Source organism: Vombatus ursinus, unplaced genomic scaffold (genome assembly GCF_900497805.2).
Source record: "Vombatus ursinus unplaced genomic scaffold, bare-nosed wombat genome assembly UNPS02000580.1, whole genome shotgun sequence".
In the NCBI taxonomy this organism is placed as follows: Eukaryota; Metazoa; Chordata; class Mammalia; order Diprotodontia; family Vombatidae; genus Vombatus; species Vombatus ursinus.
In genome coordinates, this window is record NW_020940358.1 from 5,605,076 (window position 1) to 5,626,567 (window position 21,492).

At 41.7% G+C, this 21,492-nt stretch overlaps 1 protein-coding gene across 2 annotated transcripts in view; it reads left to right on the forward strand.

The window, feature by feature from the left end:
- NKAIN4 (sodium/potassium transporting ATPase interacting 4) overlaps window positions 1–21,492 on the forward strand; it is a 116,556-nt gene that overhangs the window by 55,718 nt on the left and 39,346 nt on the right. For both annotated transcript variants that reach the window (XM_027850953.1, XM_027850956.1), the window contains exons 2-3: window positions 832–969; window positions 3,357–3,437. In XM_027850953.1, coding sequence (XP_027706754.1) covers window positions 832–969; window positions 3,357–3,437 — 219 coding nt within the window. The remainder of the gene's footprint in view (window positions 1–831; window positions 970–3,356; window positions 3,438–21,492) is intronic.

Here is a 21,492-nt window from a genome sequence, read left to right on the forward strand (position 1 = left end):
TTGTAGGAATGGTCATGGACCCTAGGACCTCAACGAATGTTTGCTGATGATCATGATTAAAGTAGGGGTATATAAACTTCTTATCTTCTTCTTAGCCCTGTGGCTTTGTAGATAGGTGTAGCTAGCAAGGAAGATATAAGTGTGGACCACACTTATCCAGCATTTTTGGGTTACTTGTCCAGGTATATTATTGTCCCCAGGAGAGAACACACAGGCAGAAAGACAGCAAACTGGAGCTGTGCCCAAGGGATGCAATGAGGGAAGATGGATGGAGGATTTGCCAGTAGAAACAAGTGAGTTACCTTTTGTATGATTGAAATTGAGAGGCAGCCATGGTGGATGTAGTTCATAGAGAGCCAGTCTTGGAGCCAAGATGTCTTGGGTCCAGTCTTTGACATTCTGGCTATGAGAACCTGAGCAAATCATTTAACCTTTCAGTACTTTAGGCAGGACTCCAAGATTCCAAGTTGCAGAGGTGGTGCAGATCTACCCTGGTAGAGAGAGTTTTCTCATCCTGGAGTTCCCTGTACCAATGAAATCATATGTTTAATCCCTATCCCTAAAGCATCCTTGGAATTATCCCTCCCTGGAACTTCTCTAATCTTACTTCTACCTTCCCTCATTGCATCCCTTGGGCACAGCTCCAGTTTGCTGTCTTTCTGCCTGTGTGTTCTCTCCTGGGGACAATAATATACCTGGACAAGTAACCCAAAAATGCTGGATCCTGTTAAGATAAAGTATCCCTGAGCTTTAACATTACATGTGTCATAACAAACCTCCAGCTTTTTCATCTTTCCTCACCTCTTCTCTTCCTTCTTTATACCCCCTCAGCTTGCTGCATTAGAGAGACAAGTATTCGATTTCCTGGGATATCAATGGGCTCCCATCCTGGCCAATTTTCTTCACATCATAATTGTCATCTTGGGCCTCTTTGGAACCATTCAGTATAGACCTCGATACATTGTGGTGGTAAGTAATGTTTGCCTATTCTAGTCTTCTCCCTTTGGCCAGGAGGAGGACTACAGGGTGCCTGAGTAGTATCTGGAAAACATTGCTCTGAAAGAGAACAGAACCTGCTTTCTGTAGAGACATAAAACAGCCTGGCATATTTTAAGTCCTCACTTCTTGATTGTTGTTTTGTGTTAAGATAGAACTGATTTTTCCTCCTGAGTCTGTCCTGTACATCCTTGTTTTATTTCTAAAAATGGACCTTTTCATAAGTTACTAGGAACAATAATGAACATGGGCTGCTAATTTTAAAAAATAAGTAAAAACTCTTTCTCCTGGAACTTGAGGGTACAAGGAGAGAAAGGAATTAATGTATCATTGTTGATGACTGTAAAAGCCATCTATCTCCAAGCCTTTCTACCCTGACTGCCCTGCTCTGTTCTTTAAGCCAGCCCCACAATTGAAACTGACAAGTCTCCTGTTCTTACTTCAGCAGAGAAGGAAAATTGTCAATTTAAATTCCCTGCTGATTTCAAAGAATGGGGAAGGGAGAGAGCCAGTGGGAGAACCATGAGAGTAATAAGCCTGCATTCACTTGTGGGGCTACTAGCAGTTTTGGTCACCTACCATTGACAGGCTGAGGAAGACTTTACTGTTTTATTTGCATAGAATTCTGGAATTTTAGAGCTGGAAGGAATTTGAAAGATGATCTAATTCAACTACCTCATTTGACAGATGGGGAAATGTAGGTCCAGAGAAGGGAAATGACTTGGCTATCACCATGAAATGAGGTGATAAAACAAGGATTAGAACCCAGATCTCCTGATCCCAAGGTGAGGGTGCTTTCCATGGGAATTTGTTGATATCAGCAGTCCTCCTTAAAGATTTAAAATAAATTAAACCAAACACTTTGAATGCAACGATTGTTATATTCCTTTATTCACTCAAGTCTGCATTGGAATGAGAGAGATCTTTTACTTACTAGGAAGCTGTAGTCCAGGTAATTTTAGCCATTATAGTCTGGTCAGTCACCGAAGAGAATGAAGCTCACATTTCAATAGTCAATTATTCGATATGTACCTCACTTTAATACGGATGCCCCACCAATTCCAAAATTGTCCTTAACCTTGCTGAATCTTGCAGAAACTTAGTCCCATGTCCTAACTTCTTGTAAACTGATTTAATGAGGAATGAAGGGGATTGCTTATATGCAGAAATCTGCTGTCAGACCAGGATGACTTAAAGAGTGCTTAGGGAGATTGATAATGACCTCCAAATGTCTTTTTCTCCCATTTATTAGTTGAAATATAGTTGCAGCTGAAAATCCTCAGGACCTGTCAGTTCAGTGTCCCATAGGCTAGCTCCAGTCAAATTTAGACTCATATTATGTGTTCTAGCTAATGTTTTGCAGACCTTATGTTTTCTTCCTCCTTCTCCAAATGCTTATATGATCTAATATCCAATACATGACTCCTTAGTCTCCAGAATCTCTTCCTGTGAATAGTATTATGAAGTCCATCAATCCTTGCTCCCACATGCCAACCAAGGAAAACACATTTTATAGTCTTCCTTTTCCAGGTTGGACCAACATCAACGAAAGGGGGTTAAGGAGGGAGCATTACACCATGGCATAGGCTCAGAGTTAATGGCACACAATCAATTAATCAATAACAATTGATAGAAATAGATATTACTCACTATGTGCTAGTCAGTAAACTAGGTGCTGGGATACAAATACAATGAGTGAAACAATCTGCAATGAGCTCATGTTCTACACAACAAGGATATACACATGTGTATACACAGAATGAATATGAAGGGATGGAATACAAATAAATACAAAGTAGTTAAGCATAAGGTAGTTTGGAAGAGCAGGGCAGTAGCAGTTGGAGGTGGGGGGCGGGGAGTCAAGAAAGGCTTCATGTAGAAGGCTGTGCTTTGAATTGTAGAATCTTGAAGGAGAAAAAGAATTCTATGAGAGAACTAAGGAGGGATGGAGTGTGTTCTGGGTATGAAGGATGGTTACGTTAAAGGCACACATGTGAGAGATGGAGTGTCATGGTTGGGGCATAAAGAAAAAGCCAATTTCGGTGGAAAGATAGCATTGGGCAATTGTGAAGAGCTTTAAAATAGCTATACTGGCTGTGCAAATCTCACCAGTGGCTAACTTAGGCAGAAAGCAGATCTCCAGTAGCAGAAACCTTATCTCCAAAGTTGGACAGACACCTTCATGCCACAAAGGTTAGAGAACATTCAGGGTCTGGCCTCAACACTGTTAAAAAGTGTAATGACTTCTATGCAGGGTGGCTTCTAATCTTCTCCAAGTTAGTTACACAAAAGCAAGCTGTAGTTACTTTCCAATTTATGCTTTGCATTCCTGATTTCTCTCCCATTTTTCTTCCTCCTAGTATGCAGTGTGGACAGCTATCTGGGTCACTTGGAACATCTTCATTATCTGTTTTTACTTGGAGGTGGGAGGACTTTCAAAGGTGAGTCAAGGATAGGATGCTATTTTGAAATACAAGGAAACCAGCTGGCTGTGAAAGAAAAGGAAAGACACATGGGCTCATGTGGCCCTCGTTAAATTTAAGTGCAGAGAGGAAAGAAGGGAAGCTAATTCACTCATCTTGATGCATTCATTGTGTGCCCCTTAATTCCTTGATTCAAAGCAATTAGAAATGTTCAGAAAGTCAAAGTGAATTTCTCAGATTCTGGGCAGCAACTGTTGTGGTTAAATTTTAAACTCATAATTCAAAACAGGACAAAGGAGTCCTGGAAGCAAAAGGGCTTGGTGAAACAGAGGAATTTAATAAAGACTTGGTGACCTCCCCCCATACACATAGTAAAGCTTCATGAGACCCAGCAGCTCCAGCTGAAAGCTCTGATTAGCTGCCTGCAATATGTTAATTGCATTTCATTATCCCCTTATTATGGCCCTTCTTTTATCTTGCCATTGTGCTTAGGGGTGGTGATGGGGAGGGGGCTGATCCTTGCTTTCATTTTTTCTTCATACTCAGCAGCTAGCCCCTTTGGTCTTTTCAATGGGTAGCTTAGTAGTACAAGCTGGACAACTCACCTCCATGTGGGCATGTGGATTGTGCTCAGAACCAATGGGCATCAAAGTTGTCAATCTTAAACTGGTTGCAAGTTGCCAACCAGGAAGAGTACAAAGCTCAGAGAGAGGGAGTCAGAGGGACTGACTGGTCTGAGTTCAGTTCTGGATATTTTTTAGGGGGCCAGAAGGCTTGGGTCAAATGTCAAGTTACAGATGTTGTCTTGATCAGGAATCTGGCTTTGGGGGAGCCTTTTCCAGGCAGGGGAAATAAGATTTCTTAATTCCATAACTAATTGCTCTTTCTAAGGGATTACCAAGTTCCCTCAGGGCGTTCCCTTCGTCAATGCCCTTCACAAATTCCAGTCCTGGTGGTAACCAATTAAACTTTAAAACTCTCACCCCTGGCCCACATTTGTCTGTTAGCTCATTGTTGTTGTTGCTGTCCATATCAATGAGGTCAGCATTTCATCAAGCATTCACTGAGCATGACAAGCAGAATACAGTAGATGAAAGAAAGTGTGTTTTTTACAGGGAGGGTGAAGGGAAGTCACGCTCCATTTTTGATGTTTCAGTAACTATGCAGTGCCAGACACTGAGCTCTCTGATAGGATGTTTGATGTGCCAGACCTGCAGCTTTCTTGAGTTATCTGGATTTAACTGCTTAGAAGGAGCTTCTCTTCTCCTGCAATTCCTGCCACAACTCCAGTGCTTTTATTATCAAAGAGCACAGGCACCTTCTTTGTTGGTTTCACTTAATTCTTTGTCAGAGATGGTGGCTTTGGCTGGAGTCATTTCTTCTGTGATAGCTTATAAATTCATGAACTGCTATACTGGGCTGACCCCCATGGGACTTTTTTGTCAGTTTTGCTGTAGCAGGATCTCATGGATGGCAGCAGTGACAACATTAGACTAGGGAATGTGCCTGTCCTTTGTCTTCTTTCTGATCTCCATTAGAAAAGTCTTTAAAAACAGATATTTTACAAGTTTAGTGAAAGCTTAGTGGGTCCTTCAGTTTTGCAAAGCTCCTCTTGCCTGTTCTCGCCACTAAGGATCCCTACAAGTCAGCCAAATTGGTTGGAGAGAACAACTTGTCCATAGCCTTCTCTGGAGCCTTGGTAAAGAGAGCAGCAGCTGGGGCCCTCTAGCCCCCACACATGACGTTAGTACAGGGGGAGAAGCAAAGCAGCAGAGTGACACAGACAGGATGATAACGTCTAGGAGGAGCACCACATGATTGCATCAGTGATTAGACACTGGCCTGCAGTATCCAGGCTATTTAAGAAAGGGAAGCAGTGCAAACATTGCTAGTGAATATTCTAAGACTGACTGGCATAATTATATGATTGCAGGAAGATTGTGTCTAAGGAGTAAAGGAGAAGAGCCAGGGAGGAGTCTTGATAGCCTGACAGGGCAGATGGGTTGTTTGTACTGGTCAAATTTTTTGGTAGTTTTATCACCTGTGTACTCTGCTGATCACCATCACCACCCTCACCTGGAAACAGAGGTGGTATCTGTTTTCCCCAGGCATTTTGTCAGTCTGTTCCCTCCCCCTACCCCCTCACAGTTTTGCTAGCTCTGAGCCAGGCACATTACACCTAGGGAGTGACCTATGATGATCTGTGCCTCAGAATGGGCAGATAGCTGCTGATTTGATTGTTCAGTTTGGGACCATTCTCCCATCCCTAGAAGGCTATCATGATGGGAAGTTGGGGGTGGCATATGGAGGGGATGAATTCAGAATGTGATGTGTAGTCTGGCTTTAGCTACCTGAATATAATGTTCTCTCATGGCTCTAAATTCTTCAATTGTTTTAACCTACCTCGCTCAGGCATAGAAAAATTGACTGCTAATGTGATCGTGCTCTCATAATGGTTGATGATGATAATATTTTGAATTTGCTTTGCATCTTTAAAAAAAATCAGATATGAGAGTGTATGCTGCTTTCCGACAAAGGTATTTTTTCACCCAGTTCTAATGCCTAAGTTACACTGAGACCTGGTGCTAATAGATCACACTTAGATCATATTTTGCAGTTTGCAAAGCACTTTTGTCAAGACATTCTTATGAAGTAGGTAGTACAAGCATTAATATCCCCATTTCATAAATAAGGAAACTGAGGCACAGAGAGCTTAAGTGACTTCCTCATACTCACATGGCCATGGTCAGGACTTGAATCAAGTTTTCTAGAGTCATAGGCGAGCACACTTTTCACTACACTGTGAATACCTCCTTCTCCAGAAGAAATCACACTGGTGGTTGTTGTACAGTAGAGATGTGCCTGGAAGAAAGCAAGAAACAGCAGCATTCACCCAGCAAGGGCAAGGTGAGAGATGGCAAGGGTAATAATAGTAATACCTAATAATTGTGTAGTGCTTAAATGTTTGCAAAGTGCTTTCCATGTATTATCTTATTTAGTCCTCACAGCAACCCTAAGAAGTGCATGTTGTCATCACCTCCCTTTTATAGACGAGTAAACCAAAAGTGAGTGAGGTTGACTTACCCATGGCTACGTAGCTAGTAAGTGCCTGAGGTAGGATTCAAAATCAGGTGTTCCTTTTTATAAATTAATTTTTATTCCAAAATTAACAAATGCCAAAGAGAATGGGTGTTTGTATATGCCTCACAGAACAGGAAAAATAGCATTGACATGAAACAACAGGTCTTTATAATGTACAGTTTACTTTACTTTTTAAGGTTATAGTAAGCTCCACATATAACTTTCAAAGCTGTCCTGTTTGTCCAGCTTTCTTTCTGGCCTTTCATCTTTTCCTCTCCATTTTAAAAGAAAAAAGGATGCCTCAATGATTTTCTTTTAAAGAAATTTAAATATATATTTTATTCTACCCCAATTACATGTTAAAACAATTTTTTAAGATTTGGTTTTTTTTTTTAGGTTCTGAGTTCCAAATTCTATTCCTTCTTCTCTCTCCTCCCCACTCCTCAAGACCGTAAGCAATCAAATGTAGGTTATACATGTGCAATCATGTGAAACATTTCCACATTAGTCATTTTGTACAAGGAGACTTGAATAAAAGAAAAAAGAATGAAAGAAAGTGAAAAATAGCATGCTTCAGTCTGTATTCAAACAATATCAGTTCTTTCTCTGGAGGCAGATAGTATGCTTCATCATTAGCCTTTTGGGATTGTCTTGGATCATGGTATTGCTGAGGATAGCTAAATCACTCAGTTCTTCAATGAACAATATTGCTGTTATTGTGTACAACATTATCCTGGTTCTGTTTACTTTGCATCAGTTCATGTAAGAATGATTTTCTTTTTTAAAATTTTGCTACCCTATCCCTTCTCATCCTTCAACTCCTTCCCAGTGGAAAAAAAGAAAAAGAAAACCAAAGCCCTTGTAATGAATATACATAATCAAGCAAAATTAATTCCCACATTGGCTGTGTCTGGAAACGTATGGTTCATTTTTCATCTTGATTCCATCACTTACTTCTCTGTCAAGAAGTGGATAGCAAGCTTCATCATTCTTCCTCTGGCTGGAATCATGATTGGTCATTACATTGATCAGAGAAGTCAAGTCTTCCTAACTTCAAGCCCACCACTGTATCCCAGACTATCTACCTGCCCTTAGGTAACATGGATGGGGGAAAAGGTGATGAATGAAAAATGATCCTGCCAGTAAATAATCTGAGCTTCATATCCTGTGGTAGCACTGCAGAAGGGAAAGACAGGTGACTTTTAGAAGGTCAAGGCCAAAAGTTGAAGAATGTAAGTCCTATACTTGCATTTAAAAAGATAAGCTGCACAAGACCAGGGTAGGGCAAGAGACTAAGCCATTTGGAAAAGAACTAGGGGTTTTAGTGGACTACAAATTCAATGTGAGCCATGTGTGAAGCCAATGTGGCTTCAAAACAATCTTAAGCTGGATCAATGGAGGAAGAGTATCTAGAATGAGTGAGGACACAATCGTCCTGTACACTATTTTGGTCATACCATATATTGTGTTTAGTTCTGCATGCTCTATTTTAGTAAGGACATTTGCAAGTCAGCTGATGACAGAACAGGGCAACCAGGACTGTGACGGGAGCAAAAATCAGAGAATACAAGGATTGGTGGAGGAATTAAAGATGTTTAGCCCAGAGAAGAGACATATGGAGCATATGATGACTGTCTTCAAAAATCTGAAAAGCTATCATGTGGGAAGAGAGATTAGACTTGATCTGATTGGTCCAAGAGAGAAGAACTAGGTGCTATAGGTGGAAGTTACAAAGAAGCAAAGTTGAGTGTAACAGGATTGTCATTCAAGGTATTGGCTGCTTCAGGAGTTAGTGGGGTTCTCCCTCACCGGAGGTCTTCAAGCAAAGACTGGTTGACCACTTGTCAGGTAGACTGGTTGACCACTTGTCAGGTACGCTGAAGGGGGTTGCTTTTTTAGGTACAAGTCAGACTTGATGGCTTCCAAGTGATCCATTTCAACTCAGAAATTCTGGGATTCAAAGATTCAGAGAGTTATTTTGCTTTGGGCCCCAGAAGGCAGAATTAGAAGCAGTGGGTATTAGTTCCAGTCAGATCTCACCTTGATAATAGGAAAAACATTCTAGCAATTATAGCTGCTCAAAAGAGGGTTGTACTCCTCTAGAGTTAGTAGGTTACACCTCATTTTATGTCTTCCTGTATTATTACTTGAGGCAGCTAAGTGGCACAGTGAATAGAGCCCTGGGCCTGGAGTCTGGAAGATCTGAATACAAATTTGGCCTCAGACACTTATTTGGCATGTGCCCCTGGAAAAGTCACTTAACCTGTCTGCCTCAGTTTCCTCAACTGTAAAATGTGGATAATAATATCACCTCCCTCTCAGGATTGTTGTGAGGATCAAATGAGGCAATATTTGTAAAGTGTTTAGATTGTTAAATAGCATATAATAACAAATGCTGGTTTCCTTCCTTCCTACTTGTTAAGGATATGTAGAGGGGTTACTTCTTCAGGAGATAGACTAGACCTCTGAGGACCTTTCCTAATCTTAGATTTTATGATTAAATGGGAGAGATGGGACTGCCATCTGCATTATAGTGGGAGTTCAGCAATTGGTGATCTAGTTGTACCTAGGACATGCCTCCACATAGTAGGTGACCAAGCCAGTCATTCAATCCCAGAGATTCTGAGGTAAATGAGACTGTGTTGTACCTCAGAGGTTCTAGAAACTCCAAGGAGCCTAGAGAAAATTCTCTTTTATAAAAGACACACACACACACACACACACACACACATATCCATCCTCATCATCATCAAATCAAGTTTATGTGGTTTGTATTTATGAAGCTTCCAGTTTCCCTTAAACCTGTCATTGGGTTGGTAGTAACGGAGAAAAATGCTGATGAGTCTGTCTGATGTGAATTCCCACCCAATAAAGTTCTCGCCTTATACTGCAAGTGAGCCCTTATTTGCATATGGACTTCAGAGTAGGTTGCTCTTCTGGTTGGAAAACCATTCCCTTAATGGCTCATTATCATAATGCCATTTGGAGGGATTGCTTGGAGAAACTGGATTCCATTTAAAAAGTTATTCCAGGCCTTTTACATACTGTCTCTTTGCAATTTTAAGCCAGAGCAATAGGTTTGCCTGCCAACTCCTGCTTTTCCTGGTTTAGTCTCTGCCTGTGGCAAAGTCAGGATGTTAGTATGAGGGTATTGATACAGAGAGAAGTTCTTTATCCCCCTCTCATATCCTCCTAGGAAAAACCTCCCTTCCAATTCCCAACATACATGCCCTACATGTATCTCATAGGTCTTCAGTTAAGCCTGAGAAATTGGGGCTGACCTAGGACATCCGCAGCCAGCTGATTGATTTTGATAAGACTTAGTGAGCTAGAAAAAAGTGGAGTTTGTTAACTCGGCAGCCAGAAAAAGGGGCTCTTATGAGCAATAACTCAAATGGAGTTGAGTGAGTTAGGTAAGCACACAAGAGAGCGTTGAGTGTTTCTGCTTTTACAAGTTTAATAAATGTCTATGGGGATGAGAGTACAAATGTCAAGGCAATTGTTACATGGGTTCATAGAGGAAGAGTCATTTCTTTGCCCTGTTCTATAAGCACTGCAGCTTTTCTCTTTTCTTTTCAGGAAATAAAATAGATGAAATTAGAGGAATGAAGATTGGCTCATGCTCTGTGGTTTTCCTTGTTACTCTGCCTCCTTGCCCAGTGTAAGACCTTTAGAAAAGACAGGGTCTTATATATGAAGTCTATGTGGCCTGCAAGGTCTATATGAGCCAACTGTGTAATCTGTAACTCCTCCTTTTTCCCGTCCCTCCCTTTCCCCTACTCAAAAAACAAAAACAAAACTCCCAAACTCTAGCACAGTCTTAGACTGTATTGACAAAAGCATATTGTCCAGAGAGAGAGAGAGGTGATGGGTTTTGGCCAAGACAGTGGGACTATCTGGGACATGCAAGTAGTTGTGAGTACCACATTTTTAGCAAGCACATTAGTAAGATGGGACATACCTAGAGAAAGGTGATCAAACTGTATACCATGTAATAACAAGATCATCTGAAGGAACTGGGGGTGTTTAGGCTGAAGAAGAGAAGACTTGGAGGGAAAGGCATGATAATTGTCATCAGATATTGGAAGGGATGTCATGTGGAAAGAGGCTTAACCATGATGGCTAGGTGACTACTTGTTGGGGATATTGTCGAATTAATTCCCTTTTAGGCATGTCATGCCTAATGTCATGATGTCATAAAATGGAAGAACACAAAATCTGGAGGGATAGGATCTGAGTTTGAATTTTCGGCAGTGACTGCCCTAGATGAGATCCCCTTCAACTTTGACATTCTATGTGATTTGAGATTCTGTGTGATTTTGAGGACCTCAGCAGCAAGCTAATGGGTCTTAGAATCAGGAGTTTGACTCCCAGGTCTGCCTTTATCTTGCTTGTTGGTTGATTTTGCCTAGTTACTTACTTAACTTCTCTGGGCCCTACGGGATTTATTCATTTAACCGGAGTATAAATTCCTAATATATTACACGGCTGAGTCATTCCCTGTGACCCTCCACAGTCTGGTATCATCCTATTGTTCCAACTTTGCCTAGTTTTATTCCTGGTCCACATATTCCATGCTCCTACTACTACACAGACTACTTTTTTCCATCTTTCCACCTCTATGCTTTTGCTCTTAGCTTGCCCTCTCCCTCTCTGAAGTCTTACCCATCCTTTAAAGCAGTAGTGTCATATGCAAATAGAAACAAATTCCTGCAAGCTGCATATTGACCTAGGAAACCACAAATTAGCATTATCTATTTTGTATTGTATTTTTATTTATTTTGTTAAATGCTTCCCACTTACGTTTTTCGTCTGATTTTTTGCCACCACCGCTATAAGTTTGCCACCTCTGCTTTAAAGTAGAAGTTAAATGCCACTTCTCTCACAAAGCTTTCTTTGATTTTTTCATTGGATAACAACTTTGCACCTCCAGCCTTGTTTAACACTGTGCTTCCACAACTTTCTAGGGCATTTCTGACATATACTATGTTTCCATCTAGTAGGTGGAAAAGATATAAACACAAATAAGCATAATTTCCATAAGGGTAAGGATGATGTTTCATCAAATCTGTGTATCTCTGGCAGGTCAACACCATGCTTTATACTCAATAAATATATAATACATTATTTGCTAAATAAAAGACCAATCAAGCTGATATTTGTTGTTGCTTTTGTTCAGTTTGCTTCAGTTATGTCCGACTCTCTGTGACCCCATTTGGTGTTTTCTTGGCAGAAATACTGGAGTGGTTTGCCATTTCCTTCTCCAGTACCAGTGCAACCCCATTGCCTTTAAGCTGATATTTAAGGAATCATAATAAGATGCAGAGCACATTAGACTTGGGAGTCGAATGACCTGGATTTGAGGCTTAGCTCTGCTGTTTACTAACTATGTCTTAGGGCAAGTTACTTGACCCCTCTCAGACTCCTTCTCTTTTCTTTAAGATGAATGGACACACTTCTAAAGCCTCTTCCTTCTCTGAATTTCTATCCTTTATGGTCTAAGGGCTCTCCCAACTCTGACATTCTAGATTCTATGGTTCAGTGGCCCTCTCAGGACTGATAGTCTATGCCTCCATGCTATAAAGTACCAGTCGTAGAAGTTTTTCTTCTTCACATTAATGTGCTACTTCATTCTTCTCAAAAGGTTTTCTCGTCTGCCTCCTTTTTTCAGAGTATAATTTGGGACTCAAGATCGTAGTTCTAGAGCCAAAAGGAACCTCAGAGTCCATTATCGCTCCAACCCCCTCATTTTTTAACAGATCAGGCAATGGAAGCCCAGAGAGATGAAGAGAGACCCAGTCTGGACCAAGGTCATTAGGGTCGTGTCAGAGGTGGGATTTGAACCTAGATCCTCAGCTCCAGAATCAGTGCTTTTTCCATTAACCATAATGCTTAGAGGAACTCTGTCTCTATATCTCTTTGTCTTTCTCTGCGTCTCTCTCTGTTTCTGTCTCTTTGTCTTCATAGTCTAAATTTTAGTCTTTTCTAGTGAATAGAATTATAGGCTTTAGGGGACTTCAAAGACATGTAGTCCTTTCTTCTGCCTTCATGCCATGAATAACTTAACCCATCTTATAGAGTTGGTTGTTCACCCTGGCCTTGATGATCTTAACCAAAGAAGTCTCCACACCCTCCCTTGGTAATTCCCTTAAGGGTCTATTGAGCTGTAGAATCAAGGCATTTTTCTTCATCTCTAACCTGAGACTGTTGCCGTGATTTTGGCTGCTCTCTCATTGGGCTCATTGTATAGATTGGGCAAACTGATTTTAACCTCTTTGTAAAACTCCTTCTCAAATTTCTCTAAGTAGCCAGTTGTACACCAAAGTACTCTACTAATCCTCATCCCTCCACTCCCCCAAACACACTGATTTTTACAAGATTATTTGTATTCAAAAAGAAAAATAGTATAATTTTCTAAGGTACTAATCCTGAAGGCTTTCTAATTCTTGTTCAGATCATTAAGTTCAATAGTCATTTACTAAGTACCTACTGAGGGCTGGATTTGGAGCCAGAGGTCCTGGTGTGCTATTTAATACCTCTGTGTCCTTGGTTAAGTTACTTGACCTTGCTAGGCCTTGGTTTCCTCATTTATAAAATGAGGAATGAATGAATTTATAAAAAAAGAAAAACCCAGGTTGGCCTGGGTGATGTCATGAAATGAAAGGATACATAACCTGGAGTTATAAGATCTGAGTTTGAATCCTGACTCTACTACTTGGCACGATGTGGGTGCCTTTGGGCAAGTTATATCATCCCTCTGGGCCTTAATTCCCTCATGTGTACAACGAGGCAGCTAGACTAGATGACCCCTAAGTCCCCTTCCAACTTTAAATCTATGATCCCATCATTATACTATATGCAGAACACTGCCCTAGAAGCTGGGGTTAGGGGCACACAGTTCAGTAAATAATGCACGATCCCTATTTCCATGGAGCTTACAGTGGGGAAATGAGCAAGCATTTAAGCACCTACTGTGTGCCAGGCACTAACTGCTTTTCAAATATCATCTAACTTGGTAGTCTGATAGATCATGCCAGTTTCCTCCACTCCCTGAGTCCTTTGGATCCATCCCCTCAGGTGGAGGACTGACTACAACATCATGCCTTATGCTGAAGCCACAACAGAATATCCTGCCAGAGTATTAGACAAGTGCCTGATAAGGCCTTCTGTTTCTCTTCTCCAAGTCTTGCCTGGAAGCTTTTTGTGAAAAGGACAGGAGATGTAAACTCCCATCTGGCTCTGAGATTCTGTGATGCCATGATCCTGTTACTCTGTCTCCCAAGGGCCTTTTTTTCAGCTCGAGTGGGGCCAGGGATGGTGGGGTCCAGGAGGATGCCTGCAGGCTCCTCTCAGCAGTGAGCTCTCCAAGTCCCCATTTCCTCTCCTTCCTCAATGCACAGATAGCATCTCAATAAAATATGGCTCAGCTAAGCCTGCCATCCAGCTGCTTTATATCATCCTAATTTATGGGCCTCGCAGCACTTCTGTGGTTGCCAGCTCGCCTGTGGCCTCTCATCAGCCTTCGGAAGGATGACTTTGGGACAGAACTAAAGGATCCCCAGGTGCTGTTGCATGAAGTTAATCTGTATAAGGAAGTTGGTGGGCTTCTCAGCTTTGTGTTGAGTTTAACCTTCGACTGCATTTTCAGAGCAACTGCTGCATGTCCTGAGGTGGACCATATGCCTATTGCAGGGACTCAGGCCATTCACCTCATAAGAGACTTCACTCTTGTTTCTTTGGGTCCCTTATTTTCTGTGAAAAACCACCCCCTGTACTTTTTTACCCCACGAGAATCCTACTGCATTGGTCAGTAAAATAAGCAGAGGATTTTAGAATCAGGATCTGGATTCAAATCCCACCTCTTCCATTTAGTACTTTTGGGATCTTGTGCAAGTCATATAACCTCTTTGGGCCTCAGTTTCCTCATCTGCAAAATGAGTGAGTTGGACTAGAAAGCGCCTCTAATTTTCCTTTCAGCTCTAAATCTATTATCCTATGCTATGGCCAGCGAGCACCTGGAGATGGGTCAGGAAAGTAGTCATAGATTTTGGTACCCTCATCCTGTGTTGTGAGAGGGAAGAGAACCTATATTCTTGCTGTGTGTAGTAAGGCTAATACAAACAAACATAAGGAGGCATTGTAAAGAATGACTTAGGCTCCTTTCCACCAACAACTTATTTGAATGGAAAGTCCTCAGCACCCACTGGCGCAGACTGTGATCCAGTCCTCCAGCCTGATTATTAATATGGTTGAATAATCCATTATGTTCTTCATCTCCCTAAACCAGTCACGCTCAGCAGAAGCAGAAAGGGTGCAAACCTTGCAGTGTTGAACTTTGAGTCATGGGAACAGAGTTCAGATCTAACCCCTACACTTCTTCCCTATCTAACTTGGGCAAATCAATTACCCTCCCTGGGCCTCAGTTTCCCCACATGTAAAACAAAGAGGGTGAACCTGGATAAGCTCTAAGATCCTTTCCAGCTCTGTATCTATTAAGTCTTTGATCCTGGGAAATCTTGGGTGGGCTCCTGCTGAATTAGATAGGCATCAGAGTTAGGAGCTGTGTAGACAAACTACTCCAGAGACTCCTTGGTGGCATAACTGGTCAGGGGTTGGGGAGAAGTTAGGAGCTACCAGCAATGGTGTAATGGCCATGTGCCCCTGGTGAAATTCAGGTTCTATAATGGCCTAAACTTGAAGCAACAGGTTTCCCCTGTAGAGCTGGACTTATGTATCTAGGATGGGAAATACTTGATATGTTAAAACATGGCTAGTCAAACCACAGTGCAGAAGAGGGAGCTGTCCTCATTACAAGACCCCTTAACCCAATACCTCCTCCACTGCCTGTTATGGTGCCTGAGATGCCACCATTCAAGGTGCACACTTGCCTCTTGAAGGCTTTCTGACCCTGAGATGCCTTTCCTAGAGAAGCGGTAATAATACCTTAAACCCAGAGGACTACTGGGAAATGTTTAGCAACCTGCTTTTTTTCCCCTTCTCCCAGCAAACACTTCCTAAAATTAAAATTTAATCTGCATTCTTAACATTGTCTCCTTCACCCTCTTAAATCAAGACTATCAACAAAACAATAAATCAAGCCCCAATTTGTAGCATTTGCTGATTTTTTGAGGCATAAATGCCCTTGCTGAAAATTTAACAGGTTTCTCTCCAGAGGAGGTTCGGGTTAGCTCCAGCAGACTCCTGAAGACTTTATTAGTTAATCCCGGGATTAATTACTGGCAATCAAAACAGGCACCTGGGGAAAGAAAAGGGCCCCAGAAATCTGAGAAGTGAAAGATGGGAGTATGAAGTGGTAGGAAAGTGACTGTCTAGGATAGGGGTGGGGAACCTGCGGTCTCAAGGCCACATGTGGCCTTCTAGATCCTCAAGTGAGGCCCTGTGACTGAAACCAAACTTCAGGAGATCTGTCAGTCAAAAGGCCACACTTGAGGATCTAGAAGGCTACCACATGTGGCCCTGAGGCCAAAGATTCCCTACCTCTAGTCTCAGAAATGAATTGGGGGAGGCACAGTATTCTAATCCAGGTTATATCAGTGACAGACTGTTTGACCTTAGGTAAGTCACTAAACTTTGAACTACTGCTCCACCAGTAAAATGAGAAGGTTGGACTAGGTGATCTCTAAGATAACATTTCAGCTCTTTAAAAAAATTCCCTATATTTCTATGAAACGTTTTTCATAGTTTTAGATAGGACTATACCTTGAGCCCTTAGCAGAGTCAGAAGGACTCTGCCCATGTTCCTAGGAGCTAATGTTCCAGAAATCTGACTACCTTTCCTGAGTTGGGGCAGAGACACCCCAGGAGAAGATGAGGGCCAAGTCCTTGGGGTAGAGGCAGATACGAAAGCAAAAGTCGCTGGCAGTCATCATGTATTTGGAAGGAGAAAAAAGTGGGAGTAGTGCAGGAGTAGTGCTGATAGATGTTTAACAAATGGCTAGAGTTGGGGAAGTGTCTGTCCATAGGACACACTTTTGAGTTTAATTTGCAGTATTAAAAGATTTTCTATCGCTTCCTTAACTCTAAACAATCAACCAAACCATACATCAAGCCCTATTTTGTTTTTGTTTTTTTGCCAGTTTCCGAGGTGTAAATAAATAGAACATTTACCAATCAGCTTTCTCAAGCCTTCTTTCAGCCCACTGAGTGATATATGATGTTGAACATCTCCTGGAGCAGGAGGGGAGCAAAGTGGTCCTAGCAAGGATGTCAGAATGCTTTCAGACTCCATGACAAGTAACCTTCTTTTGACAAACAACCCTTTTCACAGAACCTGACCATTACACCAGTCCTGTAGAGCCCAGCCCATTCCATTGAAGCTCCCATGAGACTTACCCTATATCCGTCTTCTCCAGAGTTTTGTAAGATCTGTAGGCTAGAATGTAGCCAGTAGGGATGGAAAATCACAACAGTTGTTCATAGTGCTAGGGGGCCTGCTTTTCCAACCCAATGCCTGGTAGGGTTTCTAAGGCAGGAATAGCTGGAAACCATTGTACGTTTCCCAAACCCTCTGAAATTCCTGCCACCAGCCCTCTCCCCCTGTCCAACCATTGCCACTCATCTGCTGTGTGGTTAGGCTGGCACTTGGCAGCTCTGCCCTTTTATATTATTCACTTTCTACCAGCCAAGCTCTCACTGATCATTTCATGGAATGAACAGATTTGCCTAGAATTAGAGAGAGTTTGATAATGCAGAGAGAAGAGAGGGCTGTTGAAGACAAGCTCTTAGAAATGTTGACTCCTGTAATTAATAATACATGTACTCAGTAGTTATGGGCTATGTGACTTTTCAAAGTTTACAATTAGGCTAAGGATCTGGCCCTTGTTCTGAGCTGCTGCCAAGGCTAAGACACCTACAGGAAGCCCAGTCTAATAGTTTTGTTTTGTTTTTCTCCCCTCCCAGATCAGACTAATCCATCTTACTTCATTAGAGGTATAAGGGCCCTAGAGGAAGAAGGGCAGGAGCTGATTGCTTTAAAAAAAAAAAAAAAGGTGTTTGGGGAAAAAAAAAGGAAAAGGGGCAGCTAGGTGGCACAGTGGATAGAGCAACAGCCCTGAAGTCAGGAGGACCTGAGTTCAAATTTGGCCTCAGACCAAACACTTGACACTTACTAGCTGTGTGACCCTGGGCAAGTCACTTAACTCCAATTGCTAAAAAATAAAAAGTGTTTGAATTAATAAGGAAGTTCTGTCCCTCTTATTAATAAGACTTCTATATTGTGGGCTGTTTCTGATTCCCAGAAAGAGATGGAAGATTATAAACACAGGGACAATAATAATGAATGGAGAGGATGAATGATTGAATAAATGAAAAAGCATTTTTAAAGCACTTACTATGTTCAAAGTACTGGGGATACAAATAGAAAAGCGGAGGCAATTCCTGTTTCCAGGAAACTTCCATTCAATTTTGGGAGACAATATATATAGGAAGTTTGTTAGGTCAGATCTTGGTCCTGTCACAGGGCTATAAATCAGATGAAAAGGCTCCATGCTTCTTAGGGTGCAGGAGCAAATCAGATGATAATGTATCTTTTCTAATGATATTTCCACTGATAGAACTGTCCATTTCTGATGTTGAAACATTTGACAATGTCAAGGACTTTGGTGGCAAGAATCCATTTTTCCATGTCTTCAATAACTGGCTGCTGAAGAGGCAGGGGCTATAGCCCCTATAGAGGTGGTTGCCAGGTCAAATCTCCATCAACCTTACTTCACTGCCTTGATGGTTGTGGGAGATGTGCCAGAAGCAGGGTGGTCCAGACATGACTGTGATGGGAGTTCTTGGACACACTGTCCTAGGCTATTTCCATCATGGTCTAAGGGGAAGTAGCAGCTGTGGTTGAACTTGCATGCCAAGTCTTTTTTCTCCCTCAAGGTGTACTCCTGCTTCAGCTAGTCTGGCCTATCTTTCCCATGGGTGGCAGTTGGTAAGAATGGCCTGATACTCCTATTTGGTTTTCCAGTTCATGTGTTCAGCAGATTGCAGAGCCCACTGTCCAGTGTTAGTTTGGCCTTGAACATGGGCTTAAAAACAGTCTACTGTCCAAAGCTTCCTTGGCCCTTCCTGTCCACAAGACAATGTCCTTGCCATGACATGGGTGCCGCAGGAGCCTGGAGCCATGGAGGAAAAGGCACAGAAATGACAATTAACTGAAAAGGCAGTCTAACTGAGAGACTAAAACTTGGGCACCCAAGTGACTGCTGCAGTATTTATTCTACTGTTGCTAAAGACCTACACGTTGACTCTTGAAATGATCAGAAGGTCCTTTGCATAATTCAAACCGGAAAGTCACCTTACTTTGTGGACTGAAGTTTTAACCACCAAAAGAATCTCCAACTCAGTTGTCCACCTTATTCCCTAGACTTGTATCAAAATCACATTTGGCTATTTTCTAAATGAAACCCATCCTCAGAGGAGAGCAATTTGTTGTAATCTACACTTAGAGATTGGTCAGACATCGAAGATTCTGGGTCGTCCACTGCATCCCATCACCAGTTGTCTTGCCACTGCACTTCGATGACTGTGGAAGAGAACTTTGGGAGGCAGACAACTTTGTGCAACTCTGCCTCACTTAAATCCAATTCACTTGAAAGTCAGGACATGACCCTAAGATGTCACTGGTCTTTGAAAATGAAGGACAGGAGCAGCTTGATGGTGCAGTGGATAGAGCACTGACCCTGGAGTCAGGAGGATCTGAGTTCAAATCTGGCCTCAGACACTTATTAGCTGTGTGATCGTAGTCACTTGACTCCAACTTCCTCCCAAAAGAAAAAGAAAAAGAAAAAAAAAGAAAATGAAGGACAAACAACAACAACAATCCCCCCATAATGCTGCAGGTCAAGCACTTGCTTTGCCTGTGAACTACTCCATTGATAGTAAGAAATAGCTTTGATATGGGGCATCTGTTTCAACCACTGAGGAGACCTGGGTTCTTGTTTGTAAAAGAGCTAGGATAGACAAAGATGATTAAAAGATTCCAATTCTTTTTCATTGTTTAAATAAAAGACATCACAAGTTCCTCCAGGAAGTAGGATTCAGACTATAGTACAGTCTGAAGTCTGTGTAGTTTTTCCTAATTGTGAGTTATTCGTCTAACCTTCATCTTTCAACATGCTGGTTGGATTTCAAATTCCATAGTGAGTTACAATCTATAGCTATCTCCTGAGTGTTAGCTCAGGGTCACTTTCTCCTCTGTCTCTCTGTATTCCTCTACTTTTTTGTGTTTTTTTCTCTTCCTTCCTTACAATTGAGCTTGTGTGGATAGGCAGTTCACTTTTCTGCTTACTGCCCCCTGGCCCACCCAACCTGTGACAGTCAGTGCCATTGGCATAAGGGCTTTGTCTTTTTCCAATAAGCTTACTAAACCACCGCTTACCTGTAAGTATAGCTTATCTAGATTTTAGCAAAATAGTTGTTAAAGCCTCATGCTTTTCTTGTGGGGAAAAGATGAGAAAATACTAGATCAGTGATCTCTAAATTTTTTTTATCGAACTCCCCCCAGGAACAAAGCACATCTTTATATTTACTTATTTGCAAGTTATATATGTTTGTATATATACAATACATATATATGTACTAGTGATTATGAATATTAGAAAACCTACATAAAAATAGAAAATTCAAAAGGATGAAATAAAGATGAAATAATTTTATTTTAGAGTCAATAGGGAGCCACTGGAGTTTATTGAGTAGGGGACTGACATGGTCAGATCTCTGCTTTAGGAAAATTATTTTGACATTTATATAGGAGGTTGATTAGAGAGAGGAGAAACTGGGGCTGGGAAACCATTTAGGTGGCTATTACAGTAGTCCAGGTGAGAGAGGATGAGGCCTTTAGCTAGAATGGGGACTGCTTGAATAAAGAGAGGAGACAAGGGACCTGAGAGAAGGAGACAGATGTGAGAGAGGTTGTGGAGGTAAAAAAAAAAAAATAGCACTAGACAATTGATTGAATATGTGTGAATGTAGAGTGAGGAGTCATGATGATGCCATGGTGTCCTCTGTAGAAATAGGGAAATTTAGAAAAGGGATAAGTTTGGGGGGGGGATAAAAGGTACTAAGATTTGTGATGCTTATCACAAACCATCCTTGCCTATTCATTTTATGCAACTCATTTTGTCCCACCAAAAATGAAAAGGGGAAAGGCAACCCCTTCCTGGTCATTGACCTGAGCTAGAGTCTGTTTGCCAAGAGGCACCTTCCAAAGTTACAAAGCAATGGTGGTGAAGGGGTGGGGGTTAGTGAGAGGAGGTTGGTAGAATTTCCCTATGGCATCTGCACAGTTTCTGCTTTTAGTACTAAGACAGGGTTTAGGTTATCATTGCCCTGATGATTGGACTCCTGAAGCAAAAGGCAGCAGTTTGGGAACTGGAACAGGGAGGGAAGGGAGGACAGGAGAATGTTGCAGAAAAGCTTTCTTCCAGCATAGGGAAGGTAGGTTGTAACTCATCTTCATATTCTTTAACTGGTTGATCACATCCTTTGGGATCAGGCCACACCCCTTTGGAGTCAGACCTCTTCCTTGGGCTCCACTTTGGAAGACCGTGGGCTAGGTGGTTGAAAGGTCAGGCTCAAAGACTAGTCATTAGTGATTTGATAATCAACTTGAAAGAAAGTTTCTCATGGACAGCCCCAAAGGTCTGTGCTTGGCTCTGTACTTTTTTTTCAACACTTTTATCAGTGACTTGGTAAAGGTAAAGTTGGCACTTTTAGCAACTTTGAGGATCACTCTAAACTGGGATTTAGGGATTGCTAACATACTGAATGACAGAATCAGGATCTAAAAGGATTTTGACAGTCTAGAAACCAGGGGCTGAATCTAATTAGATGAAATATAATAAGGATAAATTGAAAGTCTCACACTTGGGGGGGAGAGAAAAAGAGAGAGAGAGGGAGGGAGAGAGAGAGAGAAAGAGAGAGAAAGAAGAGAGTGCTTCATCAGTACAAAATGGGAGAGTCATGGTTAGTGAACAGT